The sequence below is a fragment of the Furipterus horrens genome, unplaced genomic scaffold (genome assembly GCF_987537825.1).
Source record: "Furipterus horrens unplaced genomic scaffold, mFurHor1.1.pri manual_scaffold_6, whole genome shotgun sequence".
Taxonomy (NCBI): domain Eukaryota; kingdom Metazoa; phylum Chordata; class Mammalia; order Chiroptera; family Furipteridae; genus Furipterus; species Furipterus horrens.
Window position 1 is genome coordinate 54,975,434 of NW_028327176.1, and position 17,084 is coordinate 54,992,517.

The 17,084-nt window shown below is 45.3% G+C and overlaps 1 protein-coding gene across 2 annotated transcripts; it reads right to left on the bottom strand.

Annotated features, from left to right (window-relative positions):
* Window positions 1-347: 347 nt before the first annotated feature.
* BOLA3 (bolA family member 3) lies at window positions 348-11,084 on the bottom strand. Of its 2 annotated transcripts, XM_090281529.1 has the most exons (5): window positions 10,946-11,084; window positions 8,784-8,907; window positions 4,761-4,832; window positions 4,497-4,585; window positions 348-585 (listed from the first exon to the last, which is right to left on the bottom strand). In XM_090281529.1, the coding sequence occupies exons 1-5, from the start codon at window positions 10,997-10,999 to the stop codon at window positions 520-522; spliced, it is 405 nt and encodes a 134-aa protein (XP_090137655.1). In that variant the 5' UTR covers window positions 11,000-11,084; the 3' UTR covers window positions 348-519. The 2 variants fall into 2 exon arrangements, with proteins under 2 accessions (XP_090137655.1, XP_090137657.1); XM_090281531.1 differs by lacking the exon at window positions 4,761-4,832 and having other exon boundaries at window positions 10,946-11,067.
* Window positions 11,085-17,084: the final 6,000 nt, after the last annotated feature.

Genomic DNA, 17,084 nt, shown 5'->3' on the forward strand with positions numbered 1-17,084 from the left:
CAGGAGAAAGACCATGATCCAGGCAGCCCCAAATCCTTAGAGCCCACTCCAGGGAATAAGAAACTAAGGGTCCAAGACCATTCTTGTAAGAAGTTTTGGGGGGAAAGGAAAGAGAGTGGTACACTATGGGAACAGAAAAAGCAAAGGATCTTTTCTTTTTGGTAAGATGAAGGGGCCTCAGCAGTTTCACAGATGAGAAACAAGGAAGTTTCATGGCAAGACCAAAGCAGCTGGCACTCCATTCTGCCTCTATAGCAGCAGAACAGAACTGCTCAAAGATGCAACCACTTTGGACAAAAGGACATCACTTCTGAAATAAAGGAACTAGAAGTATTACTAATGACTCCTCAGTTGTCAGTTGCTTTTAATTAACATCTAAATATATAACATATTCTTCTATAGTTATAATATGAAAATGTCTATGAACAAAATAGATAAATTTTTTGGCAAATGCCTAGGAAAGATTGGTCAAGTTCATCCAAGGTTTTAAGCAGCAGTGTCTACGCAGCCAAGGCGTGGTCAGTGTTTGGGGACAGAGGTAAATATCCGCAATCCGTGCATTCCTTTGATTTCTTCTTTCAGAGCCTAAATAAGTAAAAGAGCATCATCATTTATTTCGTATTTGACATTGATTACAATAAGTCCCCCTGATAGTATGTTTATATAGCTCTGTATCTGTAAGAGGCTTTGCACACACATTTCATTTAAGCAGCTTTTCCTTTTTTGGAAAACAATATATTTTTAATTTATATTTTTAATAAAAAAGGCATAAAAAGATGCAGTGACACCCCCTTCCCACACCTGTCCTCTACCCCCCAGTTTCCACCTCCATCCCCAGAGAGCTGTTGCTAGTTTCTGTATGTCTTTGCAAGGATTTATAAATGCATATACAAGCTAATATGAATATATCTTCTACCTCACACTGCTTTTAAAAAATAAAAATGGTAGCACTTTAAACAGTGTTCTACACTTTGCTTTCCCCCTAACCATTGGAGGTCTTTCTACATCAGACACAAAGAATACCTTCCTTGTTGCATCAGCACAGTATCCCATTATATGGATTTATCATCACTTTTCAGTCCATCCCCTAATGATGAACTTTTAGGCAGTTTTTTGTGTTTTGCTATTTTGAACAACAAAGCAGCTATTCTTTAAAACCACACTACTTAGCACAAATTCACCAATTTTACTTTAAAAAAGAAAGTTGTAAAATAATCATGAGACTTGTTTAAGGCCACAAACAGTGTCAGGGCACAAATCTGAATGAGCCACCACAGTCAAATGGATGTAATTTCTCTGCAGTACCAAGAGAGAAGCTACAGGACCCAAGGGAGGCATAGACCACTGGAGTTTATAATCAGTGCAGAGGAAGACTCAAAGTCCTTTATATTAGCTCCAAATCTGATCAGCACAGTGGGGTGGACATTTTTCTTCCAGCATGTCCAGTGGTCTCTCTTATCTTGGGGAACAGCTCCTTTAACTGTGTATTGCTGGTGGGACTACCAACTGGCCTGGTATTGAGGGAGTTTTGCACCCCTGGCCCAGCCTGATTGGCTCAGATGTAGCACATGACCAAAAATGGACCAATCAGGCTCTCTCCTGGGATTTTTCAGTATAGTGCTTTTTCTCTTGGGTCCCTATACTGGAATAATGTCAACTGGAGGCAGCTGGGGGCCATGTTGCCCACCAAGAAGCAAAAGCCCATCTCCAGTAGGAGAAAATGAGGCTAACGCACAGAAGGTGAAAGTTCAGAGAGGACAGAAAAGAGCGCAAGCAGATGAACTTGTTAAAGACTCTGAATCTAGATATGCTAGAAACCAGATAACATAGAGGCCAATTCATTCCCTTGGTTTGCTTATGTTAGTTTTAACTTGCTCTCTGTCACAAGTAAAAGAATCCAAGTACATGTGCTCAGGTTTACCAAGTAAGGAGCCTTAGAGCTAATTTAGTCTTATCCCCTTCTTAGATAAAAAAGAAATAGTGAGTTTACCCCTTTTCCAAAATCAGCAAGTGACTAACAGATAAGACCTGAACCTGGATATCCTGATGTCCTGGCCACCTGTTTCCTTTGGGTTCCCGTCCAGTCCTGATGCTGGGAGCTGCTGTTGTGCTGGGAGCCAGCAAACTGCCCCACAATCTCCATGTTCACATACAAGCCTCCTCAACTCTACAGACAAGCAGAAATGCCCCCAGAAACAACCTCATGTCATCTCTGGGGGAAGGGAACATAGCCCTCCGGGTCACGTGCTCTCTGCTCTCTGCTCTCTGCAGGCACAGAATGCTTCCTAGATGTTGTCCCTGTGTCTGTATCAAGGCCACAATCCCTAAAGCCTGCGTGGCTAGGCGAGGGCGCATTTATACCTTCACACACAAGGCCTGGACCCCTGAGCCCTAAGCAGTGCCTTCTCCCAGCGCTCCGGCTGCCCTCTGAGGGCACAACACAAGTCACAGGTCTTACAGCCTCAGGGGGCCTTATAGACCCCCTGGGTCAACTTACAGTTGCGGAAACTGAGGCCCTGGAGGGGAAATGAATTGGCCAAAGTCCTACAATTTGTAAGATGTAGCTTGGGTAAACATGTTTCAGCATTTGCTATGACCACAATGTTATCTTGGGAGCTGGGGACACAGATAAAAAAGTCTTGGGGAAATGATGAGAAAGGGAAGGGAAGTAATACAAGTGCACAAGAAATGGGCTCAGTGTGGTGATGGGTGCTGCCAGACCCCCAGTCAGCTCAGGACTGCAGTGGGTGTTCCCAAGAGGAAGTGTCTGCCACTGCACTGGCCATTTGCAGAGGAGGCAGCCTAGGAGGTGACAGCTGGGAATGGACTGGAAAGAGAGGGACAGGGCATTGGGCCCTGGAGCACAAGGTGAGGAAAGGCTGGGAACACACCGTGATTCACCAGGAAAAGCCTGTCTTCAAGTCAGGTGCATGAGGGGCAGACTAAGGCCGCCCAGGGGACTGGAAATCCCAGGCCAGGAGAGTGGGACTGGACTCTGTGGGCAACTAGGACACACAATGATGAGCTCTGAGCTGGGGAGACACAGACAGAGGCGCCGTTGGGGCAGGGAGTGAGCCACAGACAGGGAAGAGGCCAGAGAAGGCGAGAGGGCAACTGCTATTCACCAACTGCCTTCCACATGCCAATATGTGACTGGGCATGTGTGGTCAATACCTCATGTGATCTTTGCCAAAGAGGAAACCGAGGCTCAGGTCCCACTGTGAAGCAGAGAGCTGAGTCGGTACTCTCTCTTCTCCCTACAGCTGCTCCCCAGGTCAGAAATAGGATGGATAGAGAAGAAACACTTGGCATCCTGGCATCCCTGGGGCCTGGTCCAAAGCAAACGCCAGTGACTATTTCAGAAGAGAAGGCTGATGAACAGTGGGAGCTGGAAGAGTCTGGGCCACAAGATGGCAGGGTCTCAGAGAGACAGTGAGCTCACTACTGAGGGTGGAACAGGTGTGAGTTGTGGAGGCAGCACCCCACCCCACCCCCAACACACACACACACCATCCACAGGGAATAAATAAAGCAGGGACTGGTCTGGAGGAGTGAAGTAGTTGCTGTTCCACCCAAGACTGTCCAACCGACCATCGGCACACCTTCAGGCTGTAGGTGCCCACGTGCAAAGTGAAGGGTTGGGCTCCCCAATGATCCAAACATAGATCCAGACTGGACCAGCCCACAAAGAGTTGACAGGGCCAAGGAACAGAAGGTAGAGACTTAAGTATCCAGGATTCGAGGCAGGAAATGCTGGAGTCAGAGGGTGGAAGGCATTTATCCCTGCTGGGCAGGTAGGGAGGCAGCATTTGAGCTGGGCAAAGGAGGGAGGAAGGGAACCCTGCAGGAGGTCCCATCTGGGCAAAGGTCCAGATGCACAGAGACCAACAGTCAGGGGCTAAGGCAGGGTGCGTGCCGAGACGGGTGAGGACAGCCTGAACAGCAATTGGGTGCACTTGAATTGGATGTCTGAGGGGTCACAGAGGGATTCTCATGACCGAAACTGTGCTTTACAAAAGTTAAAACTAGTTCACAATGTTCAAAACCTTCCAGAATGATGTCAAGACTGGTATTAACTCCAAGTAAAATAAGTGTAGATAATAAATAAACTTGGCCTTGTCTGGTTAAATCTGATGTCTCAGATCCCCATTGTCTGTCACTGGGTCTGGGGCAGCTAGAACAATTCTCAGCCATGCTGTGCTTCAATCTACCCATCTGTAAAGCACTCCTAAAGAGAGGCTAAAAGAATCTTCAAATCTACAAAAACATATCTTTCAGTACTCCTACACACGTTTTCAATTTTGAATAAAAGTCATATCATATTTGACCACAATCAGATTCCAGACTATATTTTTCCCAGGTCCTAAGTCCTGTTTGCATGGCTGCGGTATTGCATTATTCTTTTCCAGGACTGCAAGTAAAATACCACTGCCACTCTGCAGGCCCTTTCTGATGGAGGATGCTGGAGGCAGAGGAGCATTTTTGCTACTACTGACCTGATTTACCATCTGGTGCTGCTGGACAGTCCTCTTCTCCTTAAATTCTTCTGACTCAATTTGGATTTCATACATTGCCCCACAGCCTCCTGAAATAAATGCAATTTGAAAGCGTTTCAATTATTAAGTTAGGGCAGCCACAGTCCCACATGGCCTTGAAGTACCATATCACCTCGAGAAGCTCTAAATACTACTAACCAGCAGAAAATTGCTGAGACGTTACACAAAGGTCATGGCTTACAATCTGACCACATACCCACATACCCCTCCTGGCAGGATGCCTCCACAGAATGTGTTCCTCCTTTTGCAGGGCAGTTGTGCCACCCAGGATTATTACTGTGGGACAGGAAAAAGAAGACACAAAGTATGGAACACATAGGAAATGTAGGTTTTCCTAATATTTCCTTTTATTAAGCCAACAGATGCCATGGAGGAGGGTTCCACCTTCAAAAAATACCAGCAATCTTTTAAAGTACAAAAATACACTAAAATTTGGTCTGAAAATTGTGTAATACTATCCAAAAGAAAAGAAAGGAACCAGGAAGTATGAGGGACAGGGACATAGCGTTACACCCACTGCAAGCATGTGGGTCCCGGAGCTACTGGGGTCTCCCAGCAGCTCCTGCTCTACAAGCAGCACTGAGTGTTTCATCCTGGGCTTCTGCAGGGACACATCCACCCCTGAACAAGCTTTGTCTCCACACAGCTGGAGAGCTAGTGCTGATGACTGATGAGAAACATGCTGCTCTAGCATGAAACAACATGGGCAAGAAAGAGAATATCCCCTGTGCTGTTAACACCAGGACACTCCTCTGTTACGCTCCTCTTTTGAGCTCTAGGAGTCCAGGCTTTGTTAAACCAAGGTCCCCAGCCGCAATTCCCTTCCTGTACTCAGTCCACAGCTGGGAAGAGTCAGACAGGAGGCCAAGTTCCAGCTCTGTCCTACTTGGGCCTGGGGGCAGGTACAGGACTGATAACATCAAGACTTCATCATTGCTCTGAGACCCCCCACAGAGTGTTCCCCCACCTACCAGTCCAAAGGATCTTTAAGTTGACTAATTTCCACCAGTTTTCAGAATAAAAACTACTTTATTTTTTTTTGTCTTTAGTCCCTACTCGAGGATATTTTTCCATTGCTTTTTTATTTTAAAACATACTTTATTGATTATGCTGCTACAGTTGTCCCATTTTCTCCCCTCTGCCCAGTACTCCCCTTCTCTCCAGCAATCTTCCCCTTAGTTCATGTCTGTGGGTCGTGCATATAAATTCTTTGGCTTCTCCATTTCCTATACTGTTCTTAAAATCCCCCTGTCTATTTTGTACCTAGCAATTTGTACTTCTTAATCCCTGCACCTTTTCCCCTGTTCTTCCCCTTCCCCCTCCCAGATGATAAATCTCCAAATGATCTCCATGTCTATGATTCTGTTTCTGCTCTGTTTTCTTAGTTTGTTATTTGGATTCAATTATTGATAGTTGTGAATTTATTGCCATTTTAGTGTTCAGCATTTCGGTTTTCTTCTTTTTCTTATATAATTTCCTTTAGCACTTCATATAATAATGGCTTGGTGATGATAAACGCCTTTAGTTTTACCTTTTCTGGGAAGTACTTTATCTGCCCTTCCATTCTAAATGAGAGCTTTACTGGATAGAGTAATCTTGGTTGTAGATTCTTGCTTTTCGTCACTTTGAATACTTCTTGCCAGTCCCTTCTAGCCTGCAGTTTCTTTTGAGAAGTCAGCTGTCAGCCTTATGGGAACTCCTTTGTAGGTGACTCTCTTCTTTTCTCTTGCTGATTTTAAGATTCTCTCTTTATCCTTAACCTTTGGTGTTTTAATTATGATGTGTCTTGGTGTGTTCCTGTTTGGGTTCATCTTGGTTGGGACTCTCTGTGCTTCCTGGACTTGCATGTCTATTTCCTTCACCAAATTAGGGAAATTTCTTTCATTATTTTGTCAAAGAAGTTTTTAATTTCTTGCTCTTCCTCTTCTCTTTCTGACACCTCTGTGATTCTGATGTTCATATGTTTGAAGATGTCCCAGAGGCTCCTTAGCCTATCCTTGTTTTTTTGAATTATTTTTTCTTCTTGCTGTTCTGATTGAATGCTTGTTCTTCTTTGTGTTCCAAATCGTTGATTTGATTCTCGGCTTCATCCCCTCCATTGTTGGTTCCCTATAGATTTTTCTTTATTTCACTTAATGCAAACTTCATTTCTGCCTGGGCCTTTTAAATGCTGTTGAAGTGCCCAGTTGAGTTCCTGGAGCATCCTGATAAACAGTGTTTTGAACTCTGCATCTGATAGGTTGCCTATCTCCATTTTGTTTAGTTCTTTTTCTGAAGTTTTTTTTCTTTTCTTTCACTTGGGCCATATTTCTTTGTCTCCTCATGTTGGCAGCCTCCCTGTTTGTTTCTGTGTATTAGGTAGAGCCTTGACTCCCTGTCTTAGTACTGTGGCCTACTGTAGAAAAGCACACCTGTAAGTTGTATGGGGCATAGCCTTACGTAATCACCAGGTCAGGGCAACCCATATCACTGCTCTGTTGCTGTGGTTGGTGAAGGGCTCATAAAGGGCACAATGCCGCTGTCTGGCATCTGGAGTTTTGCCCAGGAGGAAGCTGTCTCCTGGCACTCTCTTTGTCGCCAGTCACTTCACTTTCTCCCCGTATGCCACTGACGCCCTTCCAGCTGTTGCCCTGGTGCTGAAACCCAAAGCATGAAGGTCTGTATGAGTCCCAAGTCCATTGCGGGTGCTTTAAAAGCAGTCTCTTGAGAATCCTGAAGTTTCTTCTGCTGCCCTCACCCCCACTGGTTTTTACAGTCAGAAGTTATGGGGACTTATCTTCCTGGTGCTAGAACCCTGGGCTGGATGGTCTGGTCTGGGGCTGAAATCCCTCACTTCTGAGGTATCCCTCCCAATTTTTATCCACCACACATGGCTGTGGGACTGCCCCACCATGTATCCGCGCCTCTCTGCATCTCCACCCCTCCTACCTGTCTAGATGAATGTGGCTTATTAAAATCCTTGGTAGTCATACTTCCATACAGCCCAGTTTTCTGATAATTCTGGGTGTTATTTGTTTTGTAGCCTAGTTGTAATTTTTGCTTTAGTTGTGTGAGAAGGCAAGGTGTGTTCACCTATGCCTCCATCTTGAACAGCCCTGGAATGCTTTTTTTTAATGTTACGTACAAGAACAAAAAGGCAGAGGCGCTGGGGGAACACACCAAAGTGGTCCTCTTTCATTGCTTTTTAGGGAGAGTAAAGGAGAGAGGAAGAGAGAGAGAGAAACACTGACACAAGAGAGGAGCACTGATCAGTTGCCTCCCACATGCACCCAAACCAGGGACCAAATCTGCAACCTTTTGATTATGGGACAACACTCCAACCAACTGAGCCACACCAACAAGAGTATCTTTTTCTTAATTACTATTGATTTTTAAGAGAGGGAGAGGGGGAGAGGGGGAGAGAGAGAATGAGAAAGAGAAACATCAATTTGTTGTTCCACTTATTTATGCATTCATCAGTTGATTCTGATTATGTGCCTTGACCAAGGATTAAACCCGCAACCTTGGCATATCAGGATGACACTCTATTCAACTGAGTTACCTGGCCAGGGCAAAAAACTACTTTCTAAACCTTCTCCCACTCCCTGTAAATGTTATGTTCTCAGAAAAACCTGTGAGCCATTGTGGCAATGCAGAGTGGCAAAGACCAAGTCTGGGTGTGGGGAGTCAAGGACACACCCACTGCCAAGCTGCTCCATGGGTGTGTCCAGCCTGAGCTGAGGTGCCAGTGGCCATCTGAGTAAGGCAGGGTCTGGCTGGGGCAGGAAACTGGGCTCAGGCCAGAGTCTGCCCTGGGTCCTGGTTCTGGTTCTGGTCCTGTCGCCTCCTTCCTATGAGGGACTGGGCAAGTTCCTCGGCCTCCCTGGGCTCATCTTCTTGTGGAAAAAGTGAGGCAGCTACTTTCCTCAAAGGGACAAAATCCTCCTGGGGTCCACTTCAGCTCCGACATTCAAGGGTATCAGAAGACTGTGGGCAAATTTTTATAAAGCCCACCTCGCAGTCAAATTAAAGACTGTGGACAAGAGCCCAGGGGTGACTGAGCAGGACTTCATCCCCACAGTTTCCCTTGATGTTTCTGTATCCCCACAGATGTATCCACATCTGCCCAAAAGCACACACATTGAGAAGCAATCAAATTCCCTCTGACAAGCCACCCCCCGACCCCCACATCTGCCCCTCCAGAGGGCAAAATGCTATCAAACTCTGTGAGATGAAAGAAAACCTTACCTGAAATGTCAGTGACTTTGATAGCTGTAGCTCGAGGAAAGTTTTCTTTGAGAATTTGGGTTACTTTGAGCTCCCCCTCAGTCTGCGAGGCAAACATCCGCTGGGCATAGTGAAGGAGAGGAAGCTGCCAGAAAGGAGAGAAAAGTCATGGCTGAGCAAGATGATGCTGCCCCCAGTGTCATTTTGCCCACAGCTGGGCCACTGTACAGGACCCACCTGCTATTCTCCTACTAGGCAAAGCCAGCATGGCCATGGGCTAAGTCAGAGAGGCTGTGTGGTGTCAAATGCCCATTTAAGCTCCACAGGATGCAGAATAAACTTTCTTGGGATGGAGGCAGGGTTGACTGTAAATAACCCACTTTGACTCTAAGAAACAAGGCCCCAAAACCTAATTCAGTAAATGTTTAACTTGTTGTGATAATGCTGTGAGATACTATTATGATGCCAAGTCTTATAGGTGAGGGAACAGGCATTAATTAATATGCCAAGGCTGGATCCACTAGTAACATGCAGAGCTGAAGGAGGCCAGGCAACTGTGCCCTGCTAACCCCAGGTGTAACCAACTGTGCACTCACTAATGGGGCCAAATGCCCCCTGCCCTTTAGGCCTGATTAACATTCCAGTAACTGCAGTGGGATATGATCTTGTGACCTACTGCTCAATAAGCCAGCAACCCTTTGCTACATGCACAAATTCACACTGAGGAGAAGTCCCAGAATTCTATTAAACAATCTGATGGAGAAACATGTTTAGATTTATCACTGGCAACCACTCTCCCCTCTCCCCTAATGGCCACCACAGGGACCCAGTGCTCCTGAGGGGAACACATCTCAACCCTTAGGGGTGAAGGGGCAGAAAATCAGGCCAGCAGCCCCTTGGCTGGGTTGACACTGAAATGGGAGACTGCAAAGAGTATGGCAGGCTTTGACTGTCAGGCTAGATTTTAGACTTGGGCATCTTGGCGCCAACGTAACCTGCACAAAGCAGTGCCTTTTAAAGCTAATCAGGAACGATGCCTGGATAAGGGTAGCACCAGCTTGGGACCCTGGCTGGAGGAGGAAGGCAGGTAGGGAAACACCAGCAGTGTTCATCCTCAACCCTTTCCCTGATGGCCCCAAGCAGGGTCCTGTGTTGTGGCATCTCAGGGCACCTTCTTTAAAATGACCTGGGCACTGGCTCTTTCACCAACTGCTCTCAAAGGCCATGACTGGGTCTGTCCTGCTCCTTCCAGAGCCCAGCCCAGGGCAGGCCCTCAGCAAGACTTGGCTGATAGATAGATGGATGGTTGGATGGATGGATGGACGGATGAGCAGGGGAAGATCCACACAATTCAGGATGTGCCTACTCGACAGCCCCAAATAAATCTGGGAGGCAGTTGATTTGGGCTTAGACTGTGTGGAGGAAGACAAACTTGATGTTGTAGGCCTGGTTAAGACTGGGGTGTGGGGTGGGGTGCAGCCACTTCTGAGGAAAGCGCCTTGGGGGGCCAAGGAAGAGAATAACCAGGTGGCAGGCGGAAGGGCAGTTAGCACTGCAGATTTCTTGGGAGAAGCCTTTCCTTCATCTTAGCAGATCTGTGGGCAGCGGCCTTTAAACAGGCAATCTGCTGACAAAACCCCCAGGTGTCACCGGTCCACGCTAAAAGTCAGCAGTAGAACCTCTTCCGGAAGGCAGGTCCAAGACCAGCAGGGGAAAAGAAAGAATATGAGAGGAAAGGATGAATCAGAAAAGGGGAGAGAGAGCTAGGAGAGCGCGTGGTGAGTGCCCTCTGCTGGGCTTCGACTCCGGGTATGTGGGATTTTCGGCAGGCCAAGGTCAACGAGGCAGGAGGACGTTCCCACAGTCCAGACCCTGCCACACGGCCCAGCACCCACGCCGTGACCCTGGGCCGGGTAGGGCTCCTATGTCTTCGGCTCGATAGATCAGCACTGCCGGCCCGTGCCGGCTGTATCATGGCTGTTTAGGTGTCTATTTCGCTCGGCCGACCTCCACCCAGCTCGGGAGGTCCCCCAGCGCACCCAGGCCTGGCACTTCTCCGAATGCCAGTTGCCCGGGCTCACTGAAAGAACGAATCAACGAATGAATGAATGACAGAAAGGACCGGGAGCCCCCTACCCCAGTCCCGCGGCCACTCCGCAGCTCCCGCCCCGGGGCGTGCTCACCCCGCGGATCCGGCGGAGCAAAAGCGCTGCTGCGTCCGGGCCCCGCGCCGCCATGCCCGGCTGACGCGACCCGCCGCCTCTGGTCGCCGCGTCTCCCGAAAGGCGCGGAGCCCGAGACCCAAAGCCGCGGCGCTGAGCAAGGCCGCCCCCTGCCGCTCGGAGGCCGCGGACAGCCCGCCCCAGCCCCCGGCCAGGCCAGGTCAGTGCCCCAGAGACCTGTCACTCGGAACCAGCCGCACAGCCCGCTCAGGGCCCTGCCTTCTCCCGCGCTCGCGCCGCGCCGCTACACCCTCCTCTCTGGCCTTGTTCCACCAGTGGGCCCCTCCCCCGCCGCCTAGAAACAGTACCCAGATACCCCCCTGTTCTGACTTACCTTCATCCCAGTGCCCCTCATGCCCTAGGCGAAACTTCACTATCCACCCGCCCCCCAGCTTCATCCCCTTCCCGCAACCTGGCTTCTCAACTAAGAAGCTTGGGTTTCTATCTCCAGAAAAGGGGAGCTGGGGGGGGGGGGGGGACTTTAAGCAGGAGCGTGGTTTTCGGGTTTGCATTTTAGAAAGTCACGGTGGCTCCTGCGAAGAGCTGTAAGGGCTGGAATTCGAGCTGAGGACGGAAGTTCTCAGTCCAGGTGAGATTTGAGGCCGAACTAGAGCAGCGGCAGCAGAGATGGGAGGAGTGGATTGAGATATTTGGGAGGTGAATGGGTGCAGTGACTGGATTGGGGGTGGGGAAGGCATCTAGGGTGACTCCCAAGTTTCTGGCTTGAACAATGAAATGGGTGGAGAAGGAACAGGTTGGGCGTGAGAGGGCGCAACAAACTCAGCGGCGAATTGCCTGAGTTTAAGGGGCCTGCGAGGCACAGCCCACCAGCGGCGTAGGTTCACAGACCGCGGAGTCCCAAGAATATAGTGGAAGTTGACGCCAGGAGGTAAGGTTGTCGGCAAAAATTGCCCGCCTCTGGGATATATCACACAGACGTTAAGGGGAAAATTCTGCCAAGCCCTTTCTCTCTAGCTGTATTTGTTTGCAGCACGTAGTCTGGTATATCCCGTAGCCTTTACCAGCAAAAGCTACTTCATTCCGCCTATCCTAGCAGTAACAACTTTCGGCGTTTCAAATGGGTGGGTTGGTGAGAACTATGGTTGTGGGGGTTTTTTGTTTGTTTGTTTGTTTTTTTTAAGATTAAAGCTTTTAAAAAATATTTCATTCATTTATTTTTAGAGAGAGGAAGGGAGAGAGTCAAAGAGAGGGAGAGACACGGAACCATCGATGTGCGAGAGAAACAACGGATGGGTTACCTCTCGCAGGCTCCCAGCTAGAGACCAGGCCTACAACCCAGGCAGGTGCCCTGACTGGGAATCAACTGGCGACCATCCCACTTGAGGCACACCAGTCAGGGCTACAGTTGTTCTTTGACGTGCTCAGCTAAATATGCTCATTCATTCCAGTATTGACTCCTACGTTTCAAATTTCATTAAATTCTTCTTTGAATTACTGCAACAGCCTCTCACATTCTTTATTGATTGCTTATAAATTGTTTGGGGAATTACGGACAGTTTTTCTTGACTAATGTCAATGGTATAATTAAACCTGCCAAAAATATTTTATCTATTGGTGTAGTAATAAACCACTCCTTTGCTACTCAAACCACATGGTTCAGATGAGGAGTAATCATTAGACCCAAGTCTTACCAATCAGACACAGGGGGTTGGCTACATTTCTGAGCCAGACCAATGAGAGATAGTCTAGGGAATTTTCTAGAACTAAAGAAAAGATCATTTCCAACTGGATTGCTAGACTAGTAGAAAGCCTGCTTTGGAAATGAAGCAGACACAGAAGAAAAGAGAGCTGAGAGGAGACAAGTCTGGCGTTGCTTGTACAACTGGAAACCAGCAGTGCCAGATAGGAGCACTTAATTTTGTTGATTAACTTAAAAATAAAGACCTTTCAAAGTGAGGTGAGCATTTATTTGAGATCAATAATAGGTATTTGGGAATCATTACTTTAGGCAGAAGCCCAAATAATGTCCTGATTAGGTGACAAAGGCAATGTGTATTTATGAGAAAGAAAAGGGGAACGATTACATCAACAGAAGGAAAGAATTTCTACTGGTGCAGATACCATAGTGATATTCATTTTAAAATGTTTTTAATTTTCAGTCCAGTACTCATAATAACTGCTTTTTGTTATCTTTACAAACAGTTCTTTGGGAAACAAGGTGGCTTAGGCCCAATCCAAAAGTTCTATTCCCAGGTTTGAGTTATAAGACATGCAAGGCAGTTTCTCTGATGTGGCAGATTAGGCTTCATTTTATAGGGTCTGTTTATGTTATTGTTTACATTTGGTTTGTCACTTGTAACTACAAGACCGATGTTTAGCTCACTGATTTGTATTTGCAGAATTCCTCCCTCTTTTCTTTACTGAAAATCAGTACTTTTACTTATCTCCAAAGTTCCTCTTCCCCACACCCTTACAATTGCTCACATTATCTGTTATTTTGGACTGCTGGTACTCTGCCCTAGTATCCTCCCCTGCTGTTTCCACACTTCTATCTAAGCCAACTAAGTTGAAGATCTGTCCATTATTTGCTGACTTAAAATCCTCCAGACTCATCACCTATAATCAAAAACCCTAGTTCTTTCTTACGACTTATTCCCTATGTACCTGTCAAAATGAAATCTGCCCTTCACTAATGACTGCTTATACCTCCCCATATAAGCTATGCTATAGCTTTGGTTATGCACTTACCCATCTTTTAAGCCAATTCAAGCCTTGTCTTCTCCAAGGAGCCACCTGACTACCTTTCAGTAAACTAAGGGCCCACAACTTGTGCTTAACTTTTATTGCACATACAGCCCTTTAGTACTAACTATGTATGTTTCTCCCACTGGCCCATAAGCTCCATGACAGGATATTGTTTTATTCATATTGTATAATCAGTGGCCCAGGATAGTATGAGATAAAAAGTGCACGCACTATAAATACTGAACAGAACTCACAGTAGTTTAACAATTCTAGTTCCACAGTGTCAATCTGAACATTTTCAGAAAAGGATTTGTAGAACAATCTGACCAATCTTGGGCTTCCAAATTAATAGTTCAAGTATGATTTTTTTAATGACAGAAGCAAATAAAAGGCCAGTTTTACTTTGTTTATAATGCCTTTAGTACCAGGCCTATCTCTTCTGCATTTTATTTTTGCCTGAACTTGAGATTCTCTTATCATCACTTGTGTCAGTCCATGATCACTCCCAGCTTTCATAGCTACATTCACATCTGAGCTAACTGCAGGAAACTCCTTAGGTAGGATCTCTTTGAAAACATCTTTTATACCTCATCAGTAAAAAATTAATTGCAGTCATTTCATAGAGCCTCCTAGCATTCTTGAACACTCAGAATTTTAAAAAATGCAACTTAGAGAAACACAGACCTACCTCACTATGAACTAGCTATTTGAAGTCTGAGCTTTTGTGATATTGAAAAACACTGAAGAAGCCCTAATATGTCTCAATTGCCAACCCCCTCCCCAGGTTGCTGTAAGGATTAAATGAGATAACCTGCTAAAGGACTCCCCTAAAACAGGTAGGTTCCTCTAAGGAAAGGATATTCAGACTGCTGGTCAGCCACAAGATAAGGAATTTGGCCGGAACCTCAATCAATAATCCACTTCCTTCATTTAGCAATTATGCTACCAAAAAAAACTAAATAGTGTGATCGGATACTTACATTCTGGCGAAAACCCCTTACCTTTTCACAGAACAGAAATAAAAAGCTCACAGAGCAGGAGCCACTCCAAGCTTTTGGACCATCCAGCATCTTTTAAACAATTTTGTTATAAGCTCTGAATCCTTAAGTAAAACCCAGAAACTTCTCCCGTATCTCTTGCAGCCAGGACTGAGGAATGTGATTGACCTCTAACTGTCAATCAAAGGCATCCATGTAAGTTTTTGATTAGAAAGACACACAGGAATAAGGTACTAGGTAAAATCCTTCATTCTGGTCAGGACACACATCTAGTTTTTGATAAGAGCCCAAAGACTGACATCTAGTGGTCAGCGACAGCAGTGCAGACTGTAGTGTCCATACTGAGCGCGACAGCAGTCGGTTCTTTGGTAGAGAAGACCCAAGGCATGTTTTGGACACAGTTTCTGGTTGTGCAGTTTTGAAGCCTGACTCTGGCCCTTCCGAAGATTATTTAGGTTATTATATTACTCATTTATAAAGTTTAAAATAACTTTCAAATTTAGCCATTAGACACCCTTACAAATGTAACATTTTTGTGGTCAAAAAGAACTGTCCAAAAAAACCCAGAACTGACTGTAGCTTAACCATCTTTTAGACAATGAGTGTGAACCCATATTATTTAGCCACATTCATTAACTTTTTAACTTTACTCAAAAAAGTCAAAATAATTCTAGCACTGCTGTTTTGAATAGACCTAAAATCAGGTCTAATATTTCTCCAATAATGAAAAATGATTCTCTGGGGGCAGAGGATTATCTTTCACGTAATGCTGAGTACTCAGTTTAAAGGTCAGAAATTTAAGGAGTCCAGTCTCTCCTTTCCCGTTTCTCAATCTCACAGCCAAGAGAAGTACAAGAGGTCAAGAGCTTGGAGACCAATTTTTTCTCTGGGATGGGTTTTAGCCACTGTACCCTTTCTTCTAATAGTTAAGAAAACATTTTAGCTACTAAATGATAAGCAAAGACAACCTTCTACAGATGCTGCAAAATTATCAAGTTTCACAAATAAGTGTGTTGAGACACATACTTGAGTCATTTCTTTCTTTTAATATTTTATTCTGATGAAATTACAAAAGTAGATAAAAAATACTTTTTTAAAAGTACAGTTAACTGACTTAGAAAAATAGATAAAGCCCCTAAAGGTTTAAAAATACAACATAAATTTTCATGTAAAGAACATTTAAAAATATTTTAGATGATAACCAAGACTAACTTATGCAAGCTCTTTTTCTATATAGACCAAACATAGGATGTTCTATAATCTATAGCACACTGGCAATCCATTTGGATTTACAGAATACTTGTTTGGAATAGATTATAGATTCTGATGAGAGAAAACCCAACTAAATTTCAATGCAGTTGCTTCAATAAAACTACTGCTATCACATAACATAACCCCCAAAAGCCTTTTATAGTCTGAAGTATCAAAATAATGAAGAAGCACAGGAAGACTGAGGGACTACTATTTTCCCTCTTTGCCAGAATTCTACAATAGTAAATCCACTTATTGAACAGGTATCAGGAGAAAATAATGTCCCTCTTGAAGGCGTTCAGTTTGGTGTCCCAGCAGCATTTTTTAGACCCGAGTTCTGCAGACAGGAGACAGCCTCCTCTCACCAGGAGGTATAACGCCCATGCTATGACTGGGGCTGCTTGAAAACAAATTTCTAGTACTTATATTCTTTGGGCCTGATTTATTTATGCTTCTGAGGTAATAATGTTAAATTCAGAAGCTCCACTTCTAGTATAACCTCACTGCTCAGAAAAAGGCCAACAGCATAATCAGGAACGCTCAGTAATGTTTACAAAACTTAAAATCACCACCAGGATTGCTCCTCTTGCCTCATACTGCTAGGAAACTTCCCTTTCATTGTTATCAGAGTCATGATGACTATCGATTGCCATTTCTTGAGCATGCAGCCCCATGAGCTAGGGCTCTACAAGCCTATGAAAGGAAATACTTTGTTAGCTTGTGGCCCTTGTAAAATCACTTTATTCAGTCTGGAAAAGAATAAAGGATACATTTGGCTGTCAATACAAAAACTGTAATATAGACATATTGTCCATAAGTTTTTTTAAAGGCCTAGAAATAAAAGCACCAAAGGATTAACTGCATAATTTACAAAGCACTCTCCACCCTATGATTGTTATCAGGCATGAGGAGGAGATCAGACACTGAGAGATGACTAGTGATTAGGAGGGGTTAGGGTAGGGAGATTGTCAAACAGGTAAACCCTGGGCACATGGAGATAAATCAAAAGTAAGAGGAGTCAAAGACAGGCTGATTTCTTCCAATTCTGATCAAAAATGGGCCCTCTAGTCAAGTCAGGAAGGGCCAGCCCATCCTCTCCCCATTAACACTGATGTTCAGATGCATTGTTGGTTAAGCCAGATTAA